Here is a 27,088-nt window from a genome sequence, read left to right as displayed (position 1 = left end):
CAGATTGGACCAATGAGCCTAGAAATACAACAGGGCGGTGAGCCACCTTCTCCTAAAGAACCTATCATTGGAAAACATCAAACACCCGTTCTTTAAAAATAAAAAAAGGAAAAAAGCAAACACTTTAATTACGAAAAGGCTGTGGTGACTTCACAAGACGGACACACCGTCCCATATTCCCATAACCAAGACACCTGGGAAAGGAGATTCACGTACTTTCACTGCATCCTCTGGACACATCTTCCCTCTGTTGGGCGGAGGTGTCCGCGGTGCAGTCGCCTGCAAAACCCAGCCGGTCGTCAGGCTGCGTTCCACCGCTGGACTCCCACTTCGTCCGAGGGCGGTCTTCTTTCTGCACGCTCCCCGCGCCCATCAGCTCTCTGGCTTCCGCGCTGCCCCCTTCCAGGGGACGTGAGTCCCCGTCAGGTCCTTTCCCGCCGAGCCCGTCCGCAGCAGGCAGTGCGTCGTGGACCGGAGAGTCTGCGCCATCTGGGCGCGTACCCTCCCCTCTCTGAGCACCAGCCTGCGGACGACTCCCTGCAGTTTCCTCAGCGGCCAGGCAAGCCCACGCTGCGTTTGCTTTGTCACGTGTGGGTTTCTCAAGACTGCGGCGACTCTGTGCCGTTAAATCGCTCGTGGGGGCTGGGCCGGGATTCTTCCCAATGCAGGAGAAGTCAGACGTCTGAAGTATGTTCCTTCTCTCCCCCCGAGAGAGGCCTCTGCAGACGAAGAGAGCAGGGCCCGCTGACGACTGACACCTGGGGAGAAGACCGTCCGAGCTCCTCTCCTTGAGGTTGTCAGGTGAAAAGTAATCGTCGTACGAGGACACGCCGCAGCCAGGAGCCTGGGCGGCAGCCCCGGGCCCAAAGTGCAGGCGGTCCCCCGACGCGAGCCACTCCTGTGACACGCCGGGTTTCCCACGGCATCTCTTCTTTAGTCCTCCTGTCGGGGACCAATCTGAGATCTCAGACTTTCTTCTTCTCTTCGCCGAGGAGCTCTCAGATCGTGAATGTCCCCAAGGGTGGCGTTCTGTCGCAGATAACGTAGGGGGCAGACCGTGTTTCATGCCAAACACCTCCTTGGGTGCTCCCCCGGACCACGTGTCGGGGGTGACCGCTTCACCCGCAGGATCCCTCTGCCGACTTACTTCTTGTTCTGAAAGACGGCCCGAGGGATTCTGAGGAGTTAACTGGCTGAGGTGACCAGCAGGTGCTGACGAATGAACACTACCGGTCTTCAGGGAAGCTGAAGGACCAGCAGGTGCCAATGAATGAACACTACCGGTCTTTACGGAAGCTGAAGGACCAGCAGGTGCCGACGAATGAACACTACCGGTCTTCAGGGAAGCTGAAGGACCAGCAGGTGCCGATGAATGAACACTACCGGTCTTTAGGGAAGCTGAAGGACCAGCAGGTGCCGACGAATGAACACTACCGGTCTTCAGTGCAGGTGAAGAAACACACACACCACTTCTACTTTCATCAGCGACTTCTCCCACTCTCCTCTCCTGACTTCCACACCCTGAGTTTCCAGAAAGATTGTCAAAAGATGAGTCCAGAGCACCAGCAAAGGATTCATCTGGAAAACATCAGTAAAGAATTAACTTTTAAGATGCTTTCAATTATTACAGAAGTAATTTTCAGTTAACCGATACTTCTTAAACACAGCTACTGGTTAAAGACAGTATCAACCACATCCACCTGAGGACCCTTTAGGACCAGCATTTTTCACTAACGAACCCAGGCGTCAGCGTGCACATGGACGGCATGGGGGGCGGGAGGCAGGGACAGACCTCCACCACCATCACGCTCACCTTCTGTACATTCACATGCATGTGCACGTGTTTTCAGAAAGAGCATTGGCACCTTGTTCAATTCTCAAGAAGGTCAATCATTCTAAAAGGTTAGGGCTAACACCATGGTCTAGGTCAAGTTCTAGCCTTTCGTGAACACAGCCCACCGACCCCCAGTCCTCCACTCAAAGCCTCATGTTGTATTTATATCCAACAGTGAACCACCAGGTAGATGGTAGGGTGCTGTCTTCCCTTGTGTCTTGTACATTTCTTGAGAGTAGTGCTAAGTTGACCACCCCCTGTCTCCCGAAAACTGCAAGCGTGTGTGTCCCTCCAGGCCCTGCCTTCACCCCACACTTTAATCTGGGTAATTCCTATCCGTACTTCAAACCTCCCCCCACCCCTCGAACGTGCCTATCTCTGAACCCTCCCGCTGCACCAGGTCTGGTTGCACACATCCTCCTCTAGTACACAGAATGCTGCCTGAATTTCCCAAAAGCAGGTGTCCTAGTGTTCTTATTATTCCTATCTGTCCCTCTCACTAAACTGGAAGTTCCCAGTGCACAGACACTATTTTCTGGCATCTGAGGCCTCGAGCCCCACAGAGGTGATCCACAGGGAGCAGCGAAACCCACAGGGCAGGGAGGTGCTATACCCACACCAAGTCAAGGAGCCTGTGTGTCCCTAAGTCAGGAGCAAGAAACAGAGGACACTTTTAATACCAGCAGCTGAAGACACTTAGCACACTTTTCAAAAAGCTGACAAGCAGTGAGACAGGTCATTGGGCATAAATTCTGAGGTCACACTGCCTAGGTTCAGGTTGTGGACTGGCCAATCACAAACTCTATGAACTTTTACGAGCTGCTTGACCTCGCTGGCCTAGTTTTCTCGTGAACAAAATGGGGGTGACAAGGGTAACCATTTAGTAGGGCTAGTGGGGGAGTTAAATGAAACACAGTATGTAAGATACCCAGAAGAGCACCTGTGACACAGGAAAAATGAAATCTGTGTTACATACTATTACTTGTGTCCAACTTACGTAAAATAAATCCATCAAGTGGGAAATAAAAAGAGATTATTTAAGATAAATGGGTAAATAATTCCAACACACACCAAACAGATTATAAAATAAGCCACACATGGGCCACCTGGGTGGCTCAGTTGGTTAAGCATCCGACTCTTGATTTCGGCTCAGGTCAGGATCTCACAGTTCGTGAGTTCGAGCCCCACTTCCACCTCCATGCTGATGGCACAGAGTCTGCTTGGGATTCTCTCTCCCCCTCTGTCTGCCCCTCCTGAGCTCTCTCTCTCTCAAAATAAATAAATAAACTTAAAAAAAAAAAAATAAGCCACACATGAAAGGGAGCTGTAGTTTAAACTCCTAATACCTCCACGCTGTTCTGTCATCTATCCCTGCTGTGACTTTCATAGGATATTCTGTAACATTTCAAGCACTTTGAACAGCTAGCTCTTTGCGGGGGTCACTGACTCTTATTTGGGCCCTACTGTCAGCTGAAACTAGGTGGTTATATCACATTTCTTAAAATTTACTCAAAGGAAAGCTATAAGCATGAAAAATGATCATTCAAAGCATAACACAGGCTTCCACATTTAAAAGGTGGATGTATAATATATAATTCTAATTCTATTCTAATACTTGGCTAGAATTTTTTTTATTGTTTACGTATTTTTGAGAGAGACAGACAGAGCACAAGCAGGGGAGGGGCAGAGAGACAGGGAGACACAGAATCCGAAGCAGGCTCCAGGCTCCAAGCGGTCAGCACAGGGCCCGATGCGGGGCTCGAACTCACAAACCGTGAGATCATGACCTGAGCCGAAATCAGACACTTGACCGACTGAGCCCCCCAGGAGCCCCTCCAATACTCTGCTTCCAAACAGAAATCCATCTATCTTCTAAATTTCTCAATGATCTTTCCACACCTCACGGACACTCAGTCATATGCTCCTTATGGTCATGATATACGGTGTGAAACGAGCAGCCCTGTGTTGTCAGTAACACAGTCTACAATGCAAGCGAATTAGCACTTACAGCACGGACTTTTTTTGAGCAATGAGCAATAGTTTCTGTGCCAAGAGAGCAAATGCCTGGGAGAAAAACCGTTGGAATCCCAGGTGATTTAACTGATGAAATTTCTCATATGCTAATTGCATTACAATACCTATTTTTTATTACCGAGTTCCAGGGAAATTCATGAATTCTAGTTTTTAGCTGTTCTTCACATCAGAAGAAACTCCAAATACGAAAATCATAATATTCTCAAAGTTTAAATATAACACAGAAAAGAAAATAACTTTACCTGAACACAAAGTATCACGTGAAATGTTCCAAGCTTCACACGGGGACTTAAATGGCTCATCGTGAGACTTCTCAAGCAGCTGGGAAGCTGAAAACATAACCGTACCCTTCATCAGATGCACCTCTGACTCGTGGGAGCCCACGGCAAACCCACTGGTTCTGCTCTCCCACACCACACCAACATCGATTTATGCCTGTTAGTTCACACTCCCGACTTACTACAAAACGGTAAGCACAAAAAACTCTTACTCAAATCTACTGCAGATGGTGAGATTCGTAAAAACTAATCTACATAAGTCATGTTTTTTTAATTTTATTTTTTATTTTTATTTTTTTTTATCTTTGAGACAGAGAGAGACAGAGCATGAGCAGGGGAAGGGCAGAGAGAGAGGGAGACACAGAATCCGAAGCAGGCTCCAGGCTCCGGGCTGTCGGCACAGAGCCTGACGTGGGGCTCGAACTCACGGACTGTGAGATCATGACCTGAGCTGAAGTCGGATGCTAAACTGAGTCACCCAGGAGCCCCTACATAAATCATGTTATAAAAAGGATTAAATTTAGGATAATTAGAAGAGATTTTGAAAAGTCAGTTTGCCTGGGCCTAAGCAGAAGCCCAACACAGGTAAACAAATATTCTCAATTCATCTTGTTGTCTGATAGTCAAGGCTCCTTCTTCTAGAAGCAACAGTTAGCCCTGTAACTAGAGCAGCGGTTCTAAGCCCTGGGCATCTTGGCTCCCAGCGGGTGACGGTCACGTCTGCAGACATCACTGGATGTCACGTGGGTGTGACCTGAATACTGCTGGTGTGCAGTGAGTGGGCAGAGGCCAGGGATGCTGCGAGACACCCTGCCAGTCACAGGACAGCACCCTCCCACCACCCCTCACGTGCCCTCAGCAAAGAATTGATCAGCCCAAAATGTCGACAGTGTTAAGGTTGAGAAACCTCAGAGATTTCACAGAAAAAATCCAGGACATCAATCACTTAACAAGTAAGGTCACAAATATCATCTTCAAAGGCTGTGCAGACGACAAACCAGAAACAAGAAAGATGTTTTGGTCTCATACCCAAAGATGTTTGTTAAAGAGACTCACGGCATGCTTTCTTGAGGAAACATAAGCAGACAATTTAAACCAAGATAAGAGAGGTGAGCACAGAGAGAAGTGTTTCAGATGTTGAATTCTGAGCTGTGCTGGACACAGTCAAGTGGCAGAATTCACACTGCAAAGTAACGGCACAACGCTTGAGGCATATAAAGTATACACGTGATGAGACAGTGAGCGGAACACTGCTCGCTCCCTAGCTCCACATCCACGCCCCCCTCCTCTTAACAACAGAAACCTCATTCTATCAGTGTAGCCATGCTCTTGTAAAAGACCATTTTCAGCCTTGTTTGTAGTCTCCTTCTCAGGCTAAATCTACTACAGTCCCCCTTGGCTGTCATCCTGGGTGACACTGGTCATCAGGCAAATCAAACTACGTGGATGAACACAATACAAAGGACTGTGCTTTATTTCTTGGATTATCTGGAGTCGTTTTTTGCCTCTACAGTTCTCTAGCCCTAAATGCTTACAACCAAGAAGAGCTGTAAGACTGAGTCCTATTGGATCGAACTTCTGGTATACCAGGTTGCCCACAGGAAGCTAGCTCAGCTGGGAGGCACAGACATTTTAAAGCGGAAGCCAGGCACCAAAGAAGACTAAGCAGAAAAATGAGACACAAGACTCTTGAAAACCACAGAATAGCCACCCTATGACTTGTGCTTAGGACTCCTTTGACGTGGCAGAAACACGCACCTGTATCTAATCTGAGCCACTGGTTTTGTTTGTTACACGCGGCCAAAGCTAACCTTAACCGGTACAGGTGCCCACTGCACATTCACATACAAATACAAATTCAAGATAGGCTGAAATAAACCATAAAGGTAACAGGAAAAAACACACAACAATTTTAAAACCTTGTGGTGGGGGAGTTCTGAGCGTCAGGGGAATCCTGGATGCCCTAAGGAAAAAACGAACAGATTTGTCTACATTAAATGTAATGTTTCTGCCTCATATAAGTTGCTGCATGTTAAATGAGAAAACAAAAGATTTTGAGTATTTCAATCAACAATATATTTACTGAGTGCCTACTATGAATGCACACTGGGCTCCACGCTAGCCACGAGAAAATGTTGCAACATATGACGATTATTGTGCATGATATAAAAAGACCCTTACAAATCCGAAAAACAGGCAACTGGACAAAAACATATAATTCACAAAGATAATGCAAAAGTTGTAATTACTGATAGAATCAATAACATAAAAATACGTTCCTCTCATAAAAAGTGACCTCGAAAGCTAATTAAACAAAGAAATGTGGTTTTTCTATCCCAAACTGAAAAAGATACAGAGTCACACCATTTTCCCAAACCTGGAGAAACTGGCTCATAAACAGCAGGCGACGGTAAAATGCCATTTTGAAAGGCAAAAATTTAAAATTCCATCTTTATGAATTAATACTATTGAAATACACAGGACTACACAGATTTACTGAGAAGCAGGTCTACTGGCATACGGATTGTAACAGTGAACAGGAAATGGAAAGCCTTATGACCACAAATAGGAAAATGGTTAAACAAAACACAAGAACCATACCATGCAATTTAAGAAGAATAAAGACTTGCAGCACTATTTCTAATAAAGAAAAATTGGGAAAGCCTCCACTAACAGACGATTCAGTATCCAAACTCTAAACTACTCCGCAGCATCTTAAAAAGAGAAAAGAAAAGAAAGGGAGAAGTAGGGTCCATACCTACTGATTTGGAAAAAACCTCGAAGCCACTTGTAAGGTTAAAAAAAAAAAAAAAAAAAGGCTTAAAATAATAGGTATGCCAGATTCAATTTAGGTGAAGAAAGACTACAGGTCCACAGCACACAGAAAGATACAGAAGCCTGTGCACATAGGCGTATGCCACACCAGAAACAATGTGGAAAAACACGCCAACTTAAAATGTGGGTTACCCGTGGGCGGAGGAGCATTCGATGGGAATCCAGATGGGTGTTCACTATGAGCCACATGCTGGTAAATGTTTTATGAAAATGTGCTCACACGTTATTTAACCGGAAATTTTAAAGATAGCCCAAATAAAGAAAAACATAAACTCATGCAGGAGATAATTAGTCTAAAGCAAACTCTCTCAAAAGAAGAGCCTGGTTTATTATTAAAAAAAAAAAAAAAATCCCAAAGATATTAAAAATCACAAAGGGGCTACAAAAAATAGATTCTCAACCTATACATCCAAAAAGTACATGCCCAATATATGCTTAAAATATATGCTTTAAAAATCTTAGTGAAGCCTAAGATTTTCTGGAGGAAAATATTAACACAGTCCACCCTGAAATAGGTAAAAATCTATTAGAATCAGGAAACAAGTGAAGTATCTAGGGAAGAAGGAAAAAACCTTCCCCCCACAGTTCACTCAGCAAGTGCTCTGCTCCCTTTATAAAGTGTGCACACTTACAGGTAGGTGACAGGTTCTCCCTTTTCTCCTTCATCTGCTGTAACCTCTTCTGCATGGTGTTGTGCTGGCCGCTGCACATTTTAATTGTGGGACTGTACACCAATGAGCCATTAGATTCAAATAAGAGAACAGGGACATCATTATCTGAAAATAAACAAAAATCCAATTTTAAGCTTTAAAAAAAAAAAAGCCTTCTTACTGCAACCATCTGATTCGTTTCAAGGGAACACCCCGCGGCCCATCCCTGCGGTCCTCCTCCTCCCCTTCACCATCATCACCTACTACGGCCAATGCTCTGTCATCAGCCTACCACCTCCACGATCATCAACACTGGCACTAAAACTGCTGACATCTGCTGAGAAACGCCCACCTGCCAGGGACTGTGCACTAAGCACTATCCGTGCACCATTTCATTCAACCTCTCCCCAAACCGTGCAGCAGGTATCAGAATTTAAAGATGAAGAAACCAAGAAACAAAGTTAATTTATTTGTATGTGCCCAGGCTCACACACCTAGTGAGAAGGGAAAGCCAGAACGCAATCTGGCTCCGAACTGTTGGTGAGGAGAGTCGGGGTACGTCACCCCAAACGTGCTGCTTTGGCAAAGGGGTTACCATGGGCAAAGTGTAGTCACCTAACAGCAGGTGAAAAGAAAGGCGCTCTGACACCCCCCAGCCCAGCTTCTTCCTCAAGACAGGAGATAAAACTCCCCCTTTGAGAGGTGTACCCCCTGCACATTATCACCAGGGATGGGGAGCTGAGGCCAAGAGAATCCTGTAAAACAGACCTTGTTAAAACAACCCGTGTTCTCTTTTGGTCCTTCTTATATGTCACTCTTCCACGGCTGCCCCTCTCTGTTCAACGTCAGCACGAAAGTTCTACCACTGCATTGGGCCTTCAATTCCTTTGAGAGCCCCCATGTCACAGAAAACGTACAAGCATGTACACTTTTTTCCTGTTAGTCTGTCTTCGGTAACAGATCCCCAGCTGAGAACCGAAGATGTGTGCGGGGAAAGTTCTCTCTTCCAGTAGTTTTCAGCCTGGGTTATAGAAACCACCACCACTCACCAAGCCTCCCTGACCTCCAACACACATGTGCACACACACACACACACACACATGCACACACAAACACACGAACTCTGAGGTCAGGAGTCCTCCAGCCATGAAATGAGGGCTAAATTGTGTGTCAGTGCACAGGTGTGCCTTTTTCTGGAATCCGTACCTTGCTCAAAGAGAACTTTAGGGCTCTGACCACCTCCCCTCACCCACCAAACAAAAAAACCCACCAAAAATCATTCAGTATCTTCTCCTTTGTGACTCTTAAGCCTGAACAGCTCTAACTACAATTTTGACAATATGCAGACATATGTCAGTTGTATCTTTAACACCTTTTATTTGCAGTATTTTGATTTTTATTAAGATATAAATTTGATTTTTTATCTATCAGTACTTTGCCCAACTCTTTTCAAATCCAGCATCACTGGTGTAGGAAGAAGGCCCAAATGGCAAGAGGATGAAGGAGGCAGAGAGGTCTGGTGCTGCCGTGAGGCTGGAGAGGAGACCAGATCAGAGGCCATGCTGTGCCGTAGGACATGTTAAACACAGGGTTTCATCCGAAAGACGCTTCCTGACCATGACACTGTTGATGCTGAAGCCCTAGGTGGGGTGTCCCCCTGACTTCTGGTTTACACCCTTCTGACCCTAGTCAGCTGACAGATGGTAAGGACACAGTGCCTCACGGGGCCCAGTCAAGGAGCCGCATGAAGGGCTCATATGGGGTTGATGCAGGCTTAGAGGGAATCAAGCAATCACTCAGAAGCAGGAGTCAGGATCCTCGCAAAGAAGGGGCATCAGGCAGAAAGTGACGTCAAGAACTAAGGCGTGTTTCTGGCTGGAGCAGCACAGCAGACCAGACAGTCAGAGTGAGGCTGTAAAGGAGGGACCAGTACAGCACAAGAGAAAGACTTGACTCTCGGACAGGGGATGACTCAGCACGAGAATGAACGATACAGGCACGGTGTGTGGACAATTATCTGGCAGCACCATGCAGGCCAAATGTTCGTTAATTCTGCTGCGTTACTATGACAGATTCAAAGCAACACTTGATAATTCTACATAAAAAATTTCAGAACACAGAGAATTTGTGACATGGCAACATACACTAAAACAAAAAACTAGAGAAATGAATGTTTCCTTTTTCTATGCTATACACTATATAGTTACCGAAATTGCTTACATGCATCAATGGCATGTTGGGAGTGGCCAGAAACCCTGAATTTAGGTGGTAAAAAAGGCAAAAAAGAGAAATACGAAAAACACATATAGTACTTTAGAGTTTCATGAGGTCCTAAAGTATTTCTCTAAATCATTAAAAGAACACATGTAGGGGTGCCTGGGTAGCCCAGTTAGTTAAGTGTCCAACTCTTCTTGATTTCAGCTCAGGTCAGGATCTCATGGTTCCTGAGTTCGAGCCCTATGTTGAGCGTTGACAGCCTAGAGCCTGCTTGGGATTGTCTCTGTCTCTCTGCCCTGCCTACTCTCTCTCTCTCTCTCTCAAAATAAATAAATGAACTTAAAAAAAAAAAAAAAAGAATACATCTAACAAAAGAAAAAAAAACTTCAATTTTAAAAATGGGCAGAGGATCTAAACAAGACATTTTTCCAAAGAAGATATACAAATGGCCAACAGGTACATAAAAGAGACTCAACATCATTCAACACCAAGGAAATGCAAATCAAAATCACAGTGAGATTCCAACCACATATTAGAACAGCTATCATTAAACAGATAAGAAATAACAAGTGTTGGCGAGGACGTGCAGAAAAGGAACTCTTGTACACTCGTGACAGAAATGTAAATTGATGTAGCCGTTGTGAAAAACTCTATGGAGTTTTCTCAAAAAATTAAAAACAGAACTTCCATATGATCCAGCATTCCACTTTTGGAAATCTACCTGAAGGAAACAAAAACACTAATGTGAAAATATATCTGCACGCCCATTTCACTGCAGCATTAATTACAAAGGCCAAACAAGGAAACAACCTAAATGTCCATCTATGGATTAAGGGAAACGTGGGCATGTGTATACACACACACAGGACTGTGATTTGACCATAAAAAAAGAACAAAACCGTGCCATTGATGATAACACGGATAGGCCCTGAGGGCATTACGCTACGTGAAATAAGTCATTTAATGAAAAAGATAATACTATATGTTATCTCTTATATGTGTAATCTATAAACAAATTCAGAAAACAAAAACAGAAAAACCAACCTCATGGACACAGAAAACAGACTGGTGGCTGTCTGAGGCCCGGAGTCGGGGAGTGAGGAAAATGGGCGAAAGGGGTCGAAAAGCACACATTCCCAGTTGTAAAACGAGCAAGGCATGGGGGTGTGATGCACGTCAGGGGGACTACAGCTAATACTGTCCTGAAAGTAGCTGGGACACTGGGTCCGGAAAGTTCTATGCTGAGGGAAAAAATGTTGTATAACTATGTAGGGTGATAGATGTTAAGTGGACTTGCGATCATTTGACAATATGCGCATGGGATCACTATACTGTACATCGCAAACCAGTATGTTATACCAATCAGCCTTCAAAAAAACCCCAGAAATGATTCTATGACTAAATACATTAAGGACAAAAATGTCTCTATTTTTTGATTCCACAGAAGCAGCCTGTTGCTACCAGAAATGAAAAATGTAGGTAACTGATCTTCTACAGTGAATACAGAACATTAAAACCCTGGTGCAAGGTGCAACCATAAACAAAAGTGATTGTGCCACTGTTCCAGTGCTGTAATGTTTTACAAGTAATTCAAGACAGGAATAGAGTATCTTGAAGGCAAGTAATGCCTACACAGAGAAAAAAGAAATACAAAAGCTATATAAACTACAAATGATGTCTACATAAAAGCATCAGGGAACCACTGAAGAGAGCAGGACCAGATGAGTCAAGACTCTGGAGAGGGGGAATGCTCAGAGGCCAGCTACTAAGCAGAGGACCCCCAGGAGGATTTATCATTAAAGGGCCTGGGGCAAGAGGCTGAAGGTCTGGTCTTTGAGCACGAAGAGAGCAGCTGCTGAGAAATAAAAGTACAAGCAAAGAGAAGACAGAGCCAACAGTTTGTCAGTATCAACAAACTCAAGAGAAAACCAAAAGCTTCCCCACTGAACAGGGCAGAGTAGAAATCCAGCCCTTGCGTGCATATGATTTCACCCTCAAGAAAGTTGCCAAACTCTGAAGCTACAAGAGGCAGGATCCCAAAAGCGAAGCAGTGTGTGATGTAAAGTGCTCTGTGGTTTATTTTCTCTGGAAGCTGAGAGCCAGCCAGGGGAAGGGGTCCTAGTTACGACTGCAGGCTCTCGGTGGAAAGGTCTAGATGGCCACAGCCTGGTATCAGTGTCATATCAGAAGTCTACCAAGCCTTACCAAAATCCGAGAAGTTCCTATTCAAATCAGTCCAGATAAAGCCTACTCCGTGGGCTTAGTGGAGGAAACTGGAAACTCGGTATCTAAGAAAGTAATATTGCCTAGAGTTTCAAACATACTTTATAACTAATGACTTGCCTTCAATTACAAAAGCCATCATTCCTACTGAGACAGGGCTAGATGACAAAAGGCAAGAGGAAAAAAACATACAAAACAACAGAGCAGAGGCATTCAAGATCTTGCAGATAAGAAGAAAAAATGTGAGTGATTTAATCAGAATAGCAGAATCTATTACAAAAAGGGAAACCCTAGAACTGCAAAATAAAATAACCAAAATTATGAACTCAAAAGATGAGTTTTATAGCAGATTACACGAAGCAGAACGTATTAGTGAACTGTAAAGAAAAGGTCAATAGACAATATAGAAACTGATACACAGAGGGGAAAAAACAATTCAAGCACCTCTGTGAACTCCAAGTAGGATATTTAAAAAGAAAACTGGCCCATGAACATAAAATTCAAACTGTTGAAGGCAAAAAAGCAAACAAAATGCAGAGTTAAAAGGAAATAACTTTAAAAAAACAAAAATATAACTGTGGGCTAATTTGCAAATAGGTATCATGAAAACTCAAAGACAATAGAAATATGTTTCTTCTTTTTTTTCTAGCTTTACTGAGGAATAATTGACAAATAATATATATATTATATTTTATGTATTTTATATTATATTATATTATATATAAATTATATATATTTAAGGTGAAAAAAAAAAAAAAAAAGAATTGAGGCACCTGGGTGGCTCAGTAGGTTAAGCATGTGACTTCAGCTCAGGTCATGATCTCACGGTCCATGGGTTCGAGCCCCGCATCAGGCTCTGGGCTGACAGCTCAGAGCCTGGAGCCTGCTTTAGATTCTGTGTCTCTCTCTCTCTGCTCTCCCCTCACTCTCACTCTGTCTCTCTCTCAAAAAATAAACATTAAGGGGCGCCTGGGTGGCGCAGTCGGTTAAGCGTCCGACTTCAGCCAGGTCACGATCTCGCGGTCTGTGAGTTCGAGCCCCGCGTCGGGCTCTGGGCTGACGGCTCAGAGCCTGGAGCCTGTTTCCGATTCTGTGTGTCCCTCTCTCTCTGCCCCTCCCCCATTCATGCTCTGTCTCTCTCTGTCCCAAAAATAAATAAATGTTGAAAAAAAAAATTAAAAAAAAAAAAATCAAAAGAAAAAAAAGAATGTATCATCTAACATTTGCCTATTTTGAGTAACAAAACAAAAACACCAAGTATGAGGTAAAACTACAAAGTTAGATATAAAATAACAAAGAAATAAACAGGAACTTAATAGAATAGGGCTTCTTATCAAAATCTATTCTTCCATAATGATTCCTGAAAATAAAAAGTTCTATCAATTTGGTGAGCAACCCCAAGACTGCGTGGCTGATTAGCTCAAATCCACGGCCCCACAAGCAGCCACGGTCAAGCTTCCGCAGGCTGGACCTACGGAGTCCCCCCTTACCAGTGTCCACCCTGGATGCCACTGGTCATCAGACAAATGAAACCAGACGTCCACCAGAACAAGTGCCCAGGACCACGCTGTCTGTCCGGACTCACCCAGAGTTGTTTTTTGCCTCTGGAGCTCTGTAGCCATTTTCTGAAATTTCTTCTGGAGTCTTTTATCATGTTCTGGCGTTTTAGGAATAAAATCTTTGGGCTGCATACACTTACGCTGTGCAAAAAGGACATAAAAATGAATACTTTATTGCAACCCTTTCATGTGCATTTGGTATCTTTTATAACACTGCAAATAAAACCATCTTAAAGAGGTGCTTCTTGCACTGCATGTGTAATAGCAACAGTCATTTCTTTCTGTGCATCTGTAAAAATATCAGAATTTTAAGAATAAATACTGTGCTCTAAGTAGCTCTGTTTTCTCAGGCGTTTTCTCCTGACATGCTCCCAGCATTCTTACTTTCCATGAAAGTTCTTAAAGGAAATTAGTCTTTTCTTTATTTTGGTTACTCTGTTATCTCTCCCCCTCCCCCCACCAAAATTATGACATAGTAACAAAATACAAAAGCAATTTTTTAACTACCAGAAAAAAGAACCATTATTTAATCTTGCCCTATTGTCTTTAAATCACAGTAATTCTATTCAGCCAGTGAAACCCAAAAGCTCTAAACACACACAGAAGGTGTGACGCACAGGATGAAGCCCAAGGCTTGTAACCAAAAAGTCTTGGGTGAATTTTCTCACACCTACACTCGTGTTCTTGACCAAGCATCCTGCTCTCATTCATTATTTAACAAAAATGTTGTGTCAGGCACTGGTCTTGAAACAGAAAAAGATTCTTGCTATCAGGAGCTTATGCTTTATTAATGAATGACAGAAAATAAACCACAATTAATAAGTAAAATAAATTATATGTGTGAAAATAAACATAATTAGTAAGTAAAATAAATTGTATGTGTGTCGGGAGGGTTAATTCCAGCAGACCTGGAACTGGCCTCAACTGTTTTCCCCAAAGTACACGCACAGCATGCAATGTACTGATGAACAATGTTGCTTTGTAACCGAGAGTCCAAAGCATCTGGGGGCATTTGTATTCTCAAGGCCTGTCCACTGCTTATCACCAGCGGGAGGGCTCCGCTGTTGGGGGAGGTAATACACTCACAACAAGGGTACATGACCACAAAGCGTAAGAGGCTCCCCCCACCCGCCTCCCTGTCACCGAGTGCTCCACAGACTCCCCAGCACGGTCACGTAGAGTCCTGCGGATCTTCACGGGCAACTGAACCCTACAAAACGGCCACCATGACTACAGTGCGTCAGCAAGGGGAAAGCACTACAGACCAAAGGGGCACAGTAGGCGAGTGGGGCGCCAGGCAGTCAGCAGAGGCGAGAACTGCCACAGCACACAGGACAGTCGGAGGGGGTCTCACGGAGAAAGGAACCCGGGTACAAAGCCCCACCGAAGTCAGAAAAATGGTCACATCATGGAGTTTGGGGGGAGCAGCTTCCAGACAGAGGGAACAGAAAACGTACCGGCTCTAAATCACAAACATGCTTGGGATATGTGCGCAACAGCAGGGAAGAGGGTCAGGCTGGCAGCAGAAAGAGTGAGGGAGGGGAAAGCCGAGACCCTCCTCCAAAAGCCCAAGAGACTACGGTCTGCAGTCACGTATAAGCTGTCGTGACTTAGGACTCATATTAGGAAAAATGACAAAGATTAGTAATATCCAGGTGTGGTCGCTGTGTAAACAGGGGCGACTGTTCCCATCAGAGAGCATGCACATTTCAACCCAGTAATTTCATCTCTAGATTCTACACCTGGAGCAATTTACTCAAACATGTCACATACACAATGTGCTGACTGAAAACCCACAATGATTTAAGGGTGCATGAATCCAAGAAAGGCACATTTATGCCATAGAGTACAATAGGGGCAAGTGAAGACGGCCTACATATGCTGTCATGAAATAGTCAAAAACACACTGTTAAGTGAAGAAGAAAGCAGCAATCTCCCAAACAATATGTGTAACATTGGAGAACCTCAATCGTGTAAAACACACGCGAGCATGCACGCATGTGTGCGTGTGCGTACTGGCTTCATCTGTGTACATTCAGTGTTTTACAATGAAAATACACTCGTATGATTAATGTGTTTTAAAAACATGTACTTTATTTTTAAAACGCAAACACAGAGGGGCATCTGGGTGGCTAAGTAGGTTAAGTGTCCGACTTCAGCTCAGGTCATGATCTCAGGGTTTGTGAGTTTGAGCCCTGTGTCAGGCTCTGTGCTAATAGCTTGGAGCCTGGAGCCTGCTTTGGACCCTGTCTCTCTCTCTCTCTCTCTTTCTCTCTGCCCATTTCCCCCCCTCAAAAATAAATAAAAACATTTAAAAAAATTAAACCAAAAAACCACAGCAGACACAGCTATTGCTATGTGTATCACAGAGAGTCAAGAGCCTTGCACACCCTATTTCACCTATACCTGAATGAGATCTGGGCGGACAGAGACTGAAGTTAAGTGCACCCCGTCAGTGCACTACAAATCCTGGCTGGCCTGACATAAATGGAATGGAGATAGAGGATTTAGTATTTACAGAAAATCTGAGGCACCCACGGGAACGTCTTCTCTAATCTACAGGAAATGTATGGTTCTAGTCTGTCTGATTCACTTTGGAGAAAGTCTGCAAATCTCTTCTCCAACGGGCATTCTCATGCGCAAAGGGACTCTTAAGTTTCATAGTAAACCAGCTTACCCTCAAATAAAGAAATCACAAAGTTTTCAAATAATAAAAGAGTGAAAATGCTGTAGTTCAAATATGGATTAGACCTCAAAGTGTCTTTATGTCTGCACAGATTTTCAATAAACAACTTATTTACTAAATAACTTGGATATTTCTGCTTCAGACTTTTGAGATTTTCCAGCTAAACAGCAGAACAAAGGTATTTTGCTGCCGACATAACAAACCGAATTCTGAAGTAGTTCCCAGAGCACCTGGATGTTTGCTGGTCTCTTGCAACTTTTAGCTTTCTGTTGGGCAAACACGTCTCCTTCCACTTCTCACAAATTTAAAGGATAAATGATTTCTGTAACTTTCTTAAAAAGGCTACATGAAAAGAACAATACCAGCAGCAGCAATACTTAAGACAACTCTTGAATACATTCTAAAAAGTTTCATTTTCTAGGAATAGAAGAACAAATAAATTCATAGTTGCCACTGTCCATATTGAAATCACATACTTACTTTTTTTTTAATTAGGCTTGGTAAGTGTTCCCTGGTGTTAGCTGCAGGGAAGAGTGATTCATCAATATGTACTCCAGCTGTCCTGCATCTGTATAATTAAATTGATACAGCATAATGAGCATTTGTTTCTGTTAAATTCACAGAGCATTAAATCTGCACATATGTCAGTTACCAATTGAAGAAATGCACAGGCCATTTTAATAGACGTGGCTTTTAAAGTAGTGCATCTAGGGGCGCCTGGGTGGCTCAGTTAGTTAGGTGTCTGACTTCAGCTCTGGTCATGATCTCACAGCTTGTGAGTTCAAGCCCCGCGTTGGGCTTGTGCTGACAGCTCGGAGCCTGGAGCCTGCTTCAGATTCTGTGTCTCCCTCTCCCTCTGCCCCTTCCCCACTCATGATCGATCTCTCTCTCTCTCTCTCTCTCTCTCTCTCTCTCAAAAATAAACATTAAAAAATAAATTAAGTACACTTATAAACAAATACAAAGGGCAATATAAATTCAACTTGTCAAAGTATTCTCTACACAGTGTTTAGAGTGTAAGAGTAGAAGCAGGCAGCAGGTAAAGGAAGCACAATTTTTCCGCGATAACTTTAGTAACATCCTTCAAAATGATCAGTGCTTGGCACACACACAATTTAAGCACATGTTACTAAAGGAATAATATGAAAGTAAACAGGACAAAAAATGAGTAATGTAGAGATAGAAGGTTCCTAAAGAAACGAGGCTGGCAAGTTTATCTTGGCCCCAAAACTGGGTTCTCTGTCTTGTGTGTTTCACCCGGAGAGCAGGGTGGGCCGATGACAGCTACTCCAGGCTGTGCCCCACCCCCCAGACCTGTCTGCCCCACAACCTGCGATTCCGTTGTTCTCGCTCTGCAGCCCTTCACCTCCCTCCCTGTCTTGGGAATCCTCAGACCATTACCTACTTCTAAGCATTCAGGTGCTCAAATCTAAACAATTACAATAATTTTCTAAATGATCTCCTTACATATACTTTCTACTCTTCCCATTCATTTATATTATTAATACTGAAAGATGAAGCATATAACATTTTGCTCATCTCCCCACAACCCAATCAAAAGCCTTTGATCACTCCTATGTTAACAGAATAATTTCACCTGTTGTTTCAGTCTTTTTAAAAGTATGGCCCCTGAACCCAACTCTGACCATATTTCATTAGATTGTCACTGTTCAACATCTGTATGCAAATGACAGATGAAAATATAATTAAAATACAATGCAAAAAGAAAAAAGAATAGGGCAAATATATCCATATTCATATAGAAAGCTCTCTAAAATAGATTAAGAACAAAAACACAACTTCAGCAGGGACATATGGGACTGTATACTGTATATAATATGGTAAAGTATTTCTCATCGTAAGCAGTCTGGAAGATTACGCACCACACTGACAAGAGTATTTATCACTAGACTTAAGGAATCTCAAAGGGTGGTCAGAAGACCTCTAGGGTCGTCCCCAAGACACTTCTGAGGGCATGTGAGGTCAAAACTACTTTTAGCACAAGACCTCATTTGCCTTTTTCACTTCTCACTCTCTCACTAGCACACGACGGGGTTAAAGCCAAGTGACACCTGTGATCCCGATACAGTAAACGCAGAGGCAGATTTGGAATGCAATTGTCTTTTTATTAAGCCAGGCACGAAAGAAGTTTGCAAAAAGCACACAACACAGAATGCGGCACAAAAACAGTACTCTGAGCACAACAACAGGTAGAGCAGAAGCCAGAGGGAGCACCCGTGATGCTGTGATACACAGCAGTCAGAAGCTTCAGGTGGGAGGCGACCCCCAGACAGGCGGGTAATTCTGATGAGGAAGTGCATTGGGGAGGACGCAGATCTTCCGTCGGGAAGGACAGCACAGGCAGAAGAAGTGTGACAAAGTGAACAGCAGTGTGACAATTCTGGGAAAACACACACCACTGGGTGTGACTGCAGTGACGATGCCAGTGACAAGGAGTTCACACAGGTCACCCCAATGGCCTCATTTGCTAACCTCCCGAGCTCGGACGGCCCTCGAGCTGTGGGCCCCAGGGTGCTAGACAGGTGGGGGACTCTGACAGGCCACTCTGCAGGGTGAGTTCCAGGACGGGGACTTTGAGGGCAAGGAGACCAGTCAGGGACTATGGGGGTAGGAGATGCTACTGGTTTCACCAAAGATGCGGGACTGGGTGCAGATCTGAATGGGCAATATTTAGGGATAAAAATGGGATGTTCTTGAGCTCTTGTTAAAACTGATGGACTGAGCACATACATTTTTCTCTCCTGCTCCCATAACCTCCGTCAAATAAGGGTAAAGGAAAACAAAACGACACAGACCAACAGAAACAAAGAGTAGATGAGAGACATCTGGGCAACTGAAAAGCCAATACAGGGAACGAAAGCCGAGTACAGAAGCTGAACAAGGAAGCTTGTGAAACCACAAGGGACTGGACTCCTCTCCTCATACCTCAAGGACTCGGAGGCGGGGGGAGGTCTGACATGCCCACAGTCAGGGCCACCAAAGCAGGTGACAGGTTCAGTTTTCCGATGACCCGGACCACAGACGCACTGGACTCAAGGACGCCAGGCTGAGCTCAGGTTAAGGACCAAGTTTCACACAAAAGGAAATGTGTTTGTGTACGCTTTCAGATTCAGCTAAAAACACCTTTCACAGCTCTAATTATATAAAGTAAAACGGCTAAGTCACCAACTGCTGACTTTACGGAATCAGGCGAGGAGAAGCAGTGTGTGTGTGTGTGTGTGTGTGTGTGTGTGCGCGCGCGCGCGCACACGCGTGCGTGCAAAGGGTGGGTGTGTGTATGTGGAGTGGGGTCCCCCAGAAGGTGGCCACGGGGAAAGCTGTATTTGCACTTCCACACTAGAAAGTCTACACAGTGTCAAAAGCCAGACGTCACGGCAGCAATGGAGACACAGTAGCTGGGAACGTGGAGGCCCGGCAGAGCTGTGGCAAGACGCACACGCGGAGGGGCGCTACCCCGGGGCACAGGAACCGGGGGAGGGCTAAAAAGGGACCAGTGTGTCACCACAAGCCTTGCAATAATAGCTGGCTTTTCTCTTTCCTGTGTGTGAGGGGCTCCCTCTCCATAACAGGATGGGAACAGGAAACTAGGCGTTCTGATTCAAACGGATCCGGCTGGCACAACAGGGGAAAAAATGGCACCTCAAGCAAGACAGAAATGAAGCGAGGAAGTAGTGAAGAGATGACGACATGGTCAGCTCCGCACCGTTTTAAACTCAGGTGCTGTGCTTCCCCCGCGAGAACTTCCCCAGGACGGACGCGTGACACTTAGAGGGCATAATGAGTAAAGACTGAGACTGCGTAAAACTCGAACCCCTTTCCGCGGTCCTGCAGGATCACATCCCTGTCCCGAGCTCCCTCTCCTCATAGATCCCAACCACTGACGCCCTGAGACCCTCAAACACACCGGCATTCTTCTGCCTCAGGCCGCGACCTTCTGTTCCTCAGAAAGCTGGTCCCCCAAGTCTCCAAGCATCTAGCTCCTCTGCGCCTTCTCCGCCTCAGCTCAAAGGTCCACCAACTCCAGCCGCTAAGTAGGGTGACCAACTGCAAACGGGCTCTGCTGCGAAGCCCCTCGAGGAGCCTTCCGAGGACGCACCACACCTTGCGCGTACAAAACCTGTTTCTTTCATGGAGAGAGTGACTATGCCTGTCTAGTGACAACATACCCCCATGCCTGGTATAGACTGAGTACTCAAAAGATACCTTCTGAAGGAGTAAATGTCATCACTATAGAAAGAAACACTCTTGTGAAACACTTTTGATCTCCTTATCTTACACCACACATACACACGTGCACACTGTAGATCACAGAAATATGAAGGCCAAAACTACAAGCTCCTAGAAGAAAATGGGAGAAAAAAATTCACGATTTTGAAGTAAGCAAAGACCTTCAGAGGGAATATCAAAAACACAAAGGATAAAAGAAAATAAGAAAACACACTTCAACAAAGTAAAATACTGATGTGCTCTGAAAGACACATGCAAAAAAATAAAAAGTCAGACTGAGATCATGTATTTACAGTACGTGTATCTGACAAAAAAAATCGTTATGAACAATGTACAAAAATTGCCTGCAACTCAATGTTAAGAAGACAGAAACCCAGTTTTTAAAAATGGGCAACCATTTTTAATTTAAACCAAATAGTCACTAAGCATGTGTTCTTACAATCAATTGGTATTAGTCATGAGGAAAATACATGCTAAAACCATAGGGGATCCTCAAATGTATGGTTAACTGATTTTTGACAAGAATGCCAACATTAAGTCAATGGGAAAGAATCCTCTTTTCAACAAATAGTGCTGGGACAAGATACCCTAACAAAAAAGGAAGAAATCAGACCCCTACCTCACACCACACACAGAAACCAGCTCAAAATGGATCCAAGGCCTAAATGTCAGAGCTAAAACTATAAAATTCTCAGAAGAAAATATTTAAGACTAAATGTTCCTGATCTTGGATTTGGCAAGTTTCTTAAATGACATCAAAAGCACAAGAAACAAAAAGTAGAACTCAGAAAAATTAGAACCTTTTGCTTCAAAGGAAACTGTAAAGGACGTATAAAAACAGCCAACAGAATGGGAGAAAATACTTACAAATCATAACAATATGAATATATGTGATATATCCATACAATGGAACACTGTTTTTTTAATAAGAAGTCAGATTCTGATACGTGCTACAACATGGATAAATCCTGAAAACCTTATGTTAACAGAAAGCAGCCAGGCACAAAGACCACATATTGTATTACTCCATTTACATGACACGTTCAGAAGACGCAACACTGTGGACACAGAAGGTAGATTAGGAGTTGCTCTGGTTTGGGGGATACAGAGGGTGGTGTAAAGGTACAAGGCTGCATTCTAAGGTGATGAGAATGTTTTAAATTGATGGCGCTGGCTGAAAAACTCTGTGACTATATTTAAGAATGCTCAATTGCACCAGGCTGGCTCAGTTGGTAGAGCATGTGACTCTAGATCTCAAGGTCATGAGTTCGAGCTCCATGCTGGGTCTATGTAGAGTTTACTTAAAAAACAAAAACAAAACCTGAATTGTACACTTTTGATGGGTGAGTTCTATCCCAAAAACTGCTACAAAAAATAAACACATGAGATACCACTGCATATCCACTCGAATGGCTAAATTTAAAGACTGATAAATTCCAAGTGTTGGTAAAAATGTGGAGCCAATGGAATATTCATGCACTGCTGGTAGAAATGTAAAATGATACAAGCACCTTGGAAAACAGTTTGGGTAATGGCCCAAGAGTGATGAAAATACATAAGGACAAGGACACAAACGTGATTATTCATAGCAACTTTACTTACAATAACCCAAAACAGAAAACTACCCAAATGTCCCTTAAAAGTGAACAACCAAACTATGGTATATCCACACAATAGAAAACTATTCAGCTATAAAAAAAATCAAAATATTGATGGACACGGCAACAAGGATAAACTTTAAACTCATCGTGTTGAACAAAAGCAGCCAGGTGGAAAATAACACATACTAGAAGGTTTCCTTTACAGGAGACCCTGGAACAAGCAAAGTTGGCGTAGGTGCCAGGAACCGGGTATGTGGTTGCCGTGCGGTGCAACAGTGTAAAGGGCACAAGGGGGCCTGGGGAGGGGAAGGTGGTGGCAAAAGGACACAGGGAAACTTCCAAGGGTGATGAAAGTGTTCACCATATGTTGACTGTGGTCGTGAGGCTAACATGGGTGCATTGATTTGTCAAAACTCAGTGAACTGGATACTTGAAATGGGTACACTTCATTTTATGTAAATTACACGTTTATAAGGTTGACTTTTTAAAAAGCAAATTAACACCCATAGAAAGGCTGTAGAAAGCCTACAGTGAACGGGGCAGAATAACGGGTGTCATAAAGAAATGAGGAACAGGCATCAAGGACAAAGAGAAGAACGATTTCCTAGGAATGCCTCTTTCTTTTCTAAAAACGTCCTTTCGTAACTATTTTTACCCTGAGCAGGGCTTCCCGGCTTCTTCTTACTCAAGTGAAAGGTCACCTACTTCCCACTGTTATAAGCAACCAAACAGCCTAAGGGGGTGGTCAGGAGGCATCCTGACCGAAGACCTGTAGGAGAAGAATCAGGGTAACTGCCTCATCACATACATGAGACTTACGTTATAATCGACGTCGGCAAGCTCAGCCAGCTTCCAAGAACCTCTCACCATTCCTGGTGCACAAGTACCGGCCTATCATTTTCTCCCATTGTACAACTGAGGGAGCTGAGGCTCACCGAAGATCTTTTGCCCAAGTTTACAGAACTAGGAAGTATCCTCTACTAGTGAGTAGTTTGGGGAAAGGCTTGACTCAACTGGGTAAAACGTGTGCCTGACCCAGGGGGTGTAGCTGTAGAAGGTATGTTCTGTCCTTACTGGGAGTAAGTGTCTCGACAATTTATCCATCATGCAAGGTGGAAAGCTGCAGAGGTACATGTCCTGCGTCTACCTGGGTTTATATACAACCTTTCACAACAAAGAAACAGGTGGCCCGTAATCCTGGTGATGTCATTCTATGCGTGCAAACAACTTGTGTGTTCACGTGCTTAGTAAAATACTGAAGCCACTACATTAAAACCCGTGTTTATCAGGCACTCAATCAAAATCTACTGAATAAACAAAAAAAAAGCTCTCTGGTTGGATACGCTTCTCTTCACAAGTGTAACATGACACTATGCCCCCACCTAGTGGTCAAGCAGAAAAGTGTCTCAAGAGACGCCCTTAAAAGCAGAACCAACCTTTTTGATCTTTGTTTTCTACTTGCTGCTACCTCAGAGCCAACAGGGAACAAAGCAGCCAGGTGTCGTCCTTCCTGTCCGGGAAGCCCTGCCTGGGCGCCACCATAACGAACGCGTTCCCCTCGAGGGCTCAGGAATGGCGACACTTCCCTGCAAGCCAGCCTGGGACGCCCCTCCTGCCCCATCCTCAGCACAAACCCTCTACCGCAGCTGGGTCAACTCCAGGGTTTATGCCACACCCACACTCATTCCCGCCGTATCTCCTAAATCCAGTCAGCAGAGGCCTGTTGGCCCACTACCTAGGACCCAGGACCGTGGGCACCGAGGGGAGATAACAACAAATGGCAGCTGTGTGAAGGTTCCAGCCTCGAGCACCCAATCCCAGGAGAGCTCAAGTCATGAACCCCACCCTCTCCCCCAGGACACAGGGCAGAGCACCAGGGGACCAGCGACAGGAGGGGACAGCACCTGTTAAGTGGGGGGTGAGAGCAAGCGCCTATCGTGCCGGCAGGTTCAGGTTTACAGGTCACAGGAGGACACCAGGACCCAGCAGCCAGCACGAATCCAGGGCTGGATCCGCACTCCCCACTAGCCCTGCCTGTGCCTCTCAGAACACCACCCTCTCCTTGGCGAGCATTCGGAGTATGGGAACAGGACCATCGGGAAAGGAGAGAAGTTTGATAAGCGCGTGCGAGGGAAGGGTGTGTGAAGGACACAGGAGCACCTGAGAAAGGAACACAAGGGCCCCCCCAGAAGCGACTGGTCTGTTGCTGCTAATCCCTCCCTCTTCCCCCCACCCCAACACACACACACACACACACACACACACACACACACACACACACCCTCCACAAGCCTAAGGCACCAAGGCCTGGCCCACCTGGCCTGTTCCGTAACCACATTGTTACGTTCCCCCCTATTCAGCAATCTTAAAATGAGAGGGTGTATGTGCCGGGTGTGTGTATTGGGGGGGCAGGGGGGTTGTGAAGACTTTTCAAACAGTACCCAGACAGGGAGTAAATCTCCTGATCACCACCTTCCATCAGGTACTTCTTCTAAAAACACACCTGAGACTGGGGACTCCTGTACAACCCCCCCTCACCCACTCAGTCCGACCCAAGCTGACCCCCAGCTGAGGCCCTGAGGCTCCTCCACCAGAAGTCCCAGCCCAACCACAGGGCCTTTGGAATCGCCGACAAAAGGCTGACCGACTCCATCCTGAATCTTATCGGGTTACATGGAGGGGAATACAAACCCCTGGGAGATAAAAACAGACCCAATTTATTTTTTTATTTTTTTAACGTTTTATTTACTTTTGAGACAGGGAGAGACAGAGCGTGAACAGGAGAGGGTCAGAGAGAGGGAGACACAGAATCTGAAACAGGCTCCAGGCTCTGAGCGGTCAGCACAGAGCCCGACACAGACTCGAACTCATGGATCGCGAGATCATGACCTGAGCCGAAGTCGGCCGCTTAACCGACTGAGTCACGCAGGTGCCCCAAAACAGACCCAATTTATATTACTGGTTTGAACAGCCTCCTTAATAGTTTATCAAATCCTAGTACATAACGCTTTGGTCTACCATCAATACTTCTGGCAAGACTAAAATAAAACTTTAAACCCACAGTAGCCTGGCTGGTGTTAAAGTTCAGACACACCGTTGACCCCTGAACAACTGATCACCCCCACCATGCAGTCAAAAATCCACAGATAACTTCTAACTCGCCAAAAGTTAACTACTAAAAGCCGCTGTTGACCAAAGGCTTACCAATAACATAGAGTCAATAACACACATTTTGTACGTTATAGGTATCATATACTGTATTCTTTTGATAAAGAACACTAGAGAAAAGAAAATTTAAGAAAATCCTAAGAAAATACTTACAATATTGTGCTGTATTAGGAAAAAAACCACACATAAGCGGACCTGTACAGCTTACATCCATGCTGTTCAAGGGCCAGCTGTACTAGACAATTGGGGAGGGATGCTCTGCCCCTTCATCTCCCAACTATGCCAGATGCTGCACAGACCCAGAGGGGAGACCCATGACAACAAAGACAATGTCTGAGACTGAAATGGCATTTTCCCCAGACATTTTAAATTGCAAACCTGCTTGGCAACTTCAATGCCCATTCACACTACATGTCAAGAGCAGACACGAAAAGCGCCCTTGAGAAGCAGATGCTACTCAGATTCATTCACTGCAGAAAACCTATCCCACTCTGTTGCTTACCTAAGAACCCCAGATCCACGGTGCCTTCACAACCTCTTCAAAAGCCAGGGCAATGGAAAAGTATCTGACCTTCTGTGGGAGAAGAATCCCTTTCAACGGTGAAACACAACAAGACAACTGGAAGGACCTCCCTCAGGTGGAGTGAGGAAGTAGTATGTGAGCATGGTTTCACCGGGCACAGAACAAGACCCCCCAGAAACAGTGGGACTGATACAGTCCGAGATGCGGACACAGGGGCGCTGGGGTGGCTCAGTCCGTGGAGCATCCAACTCCCTGATCTCGGCTCAGGTCGTGATCTCACAGTCCCTGAGTTTGAGCCCCGCGTCAGGCTCTGAGCTGACAGCAAGGAGACTGCTTGGTTGGGATTCTCTCTCTCAAAATAAATAAAAATAAACTTTTAAAAAAAGGAGAGAGAGAGAAAGAAAGGAAAAAAGACACAAACTGAACTGTAAAGCAGTATTCTGGACTCAAAATTTCTTTCATTCTTAGAAAACTGAAGGACCTCATAAAGCTTTTTATGTGATTTACACTCGTGGATGTTTATTAGAACTGAGTAGTTCTTAAAATACATACTTGCTAATTCATTTAAAAACAACAACAATAAAACTCAATACATGTTAACACAAATAGGAGCTTTTATGAAAAGTATTTTCCAAAACAGAAAAAAAGGGAGAAAAGTGGCATGGCTGTACATTTTTGCAAATGTCAACGAAAGGCTGGATTTTCACACGTTTCAGCACTTCACATACTGTGTAAGCCACATGGCCCCACAATACTGTGCCCGCCTGAGAAAATGAAAGAGAAAAAGCCAAATAACGTCTTATCAGTATTGTAAAAATTTCAACCCTGCTGACCCCTTACAGGGTGTGGGGACCCCAGAAGTCCCTGGGCCATGATGTGAGAACGGCTACTCTAAACCTACAAGAAACCCTTTATTCTGGTATCATTTACTAAGTGATTCATGCATATTATTAGGTCTATCTTCTCAGTAAACCTATGCCGTCTGAGATAGGAAAAATGTCTTTTACTTTGGTAACAGTAGATAATTTGGATGTGGCTTTCCTTTTTGTTTTTAATATTAAGAGAGGAGAGAGAGGAGAAAGAGTTAGAGAGAGAGAGAGAGAGAGAGAGAGAGAGAGAGAGAGAGAGAGAGAGAGAATACAAGGAACAGAGAGGGAAAGAGAGAATCCCAAGCAGGATCCACACCATCAGCACAGAGCCCGACATCGGGGCTCAAACTCACGAACTGTGAG

General features: G+C 44.5%; 1 protein-coding gene across 3 annotated transcripts in view; it reads right to left on the bottom strand.

Moving 5' to 3' along the window:
• The window catches only part of MCPH1 (microcephalin 1), a 275,139-nt gene that overhangs the window by 220,279 nt on the left and 27,772 nt on the right, over positions 1–27,088 (bottom strand). For 2 of the 3 annotated variants that reach the window (XM_043557464.1, XM_043557473.1), the window contains 6 exons: positions 16,797–16,884; positions 13,657–13,771; positions 7,614–7,757; positions 4,111–4,197; positions 1,306–1,578; positions 217–1,203 (listed from right to left, as the gene is read on the bottom strand). In XM_043557464.1, the coding sequence (XP_043413399.1) occupies positions 217–1,203; positions 1,306–1,578; positions 4,111–4,197; positions 7,614–7,757; positions 13,657–13,771; positions 16,797–16,884 (1,694 nt within the window). Of the gene's footprint in view, positions 1–216; positions 1,204–1,305; positions 1,579–4,110; positions 4,198–7,613; positions 7,758–13,656; positions 13,772–16,792; positions 16,885–27,088 lie in introns of all 3 variants that reach the window. The other variant, XM_043557483.1, reaches the window with a different exon arrangement.

Source organism: Prionailurus bengalensis, chromosome B1, assembly GCF_016509475.1.
Source record: "Prionailurus bengalensis isolate Pbe53 chromosome B1, Fcat_Pben_1.1_paternal_pri, whole genome shotgun sequence".
Classification (NCBI taxonomy): domain Eukaryota; kingdom Metazoa; phylum Chordata; class Mammalia; order Carnivora; family Felidae; genus Prionailurus; species Prionailurus bengalensis.
Note: the sequence above shows the minus strand (reverse complement) of the source record. Positions and strands in the feature narration are given on the sequence as shown.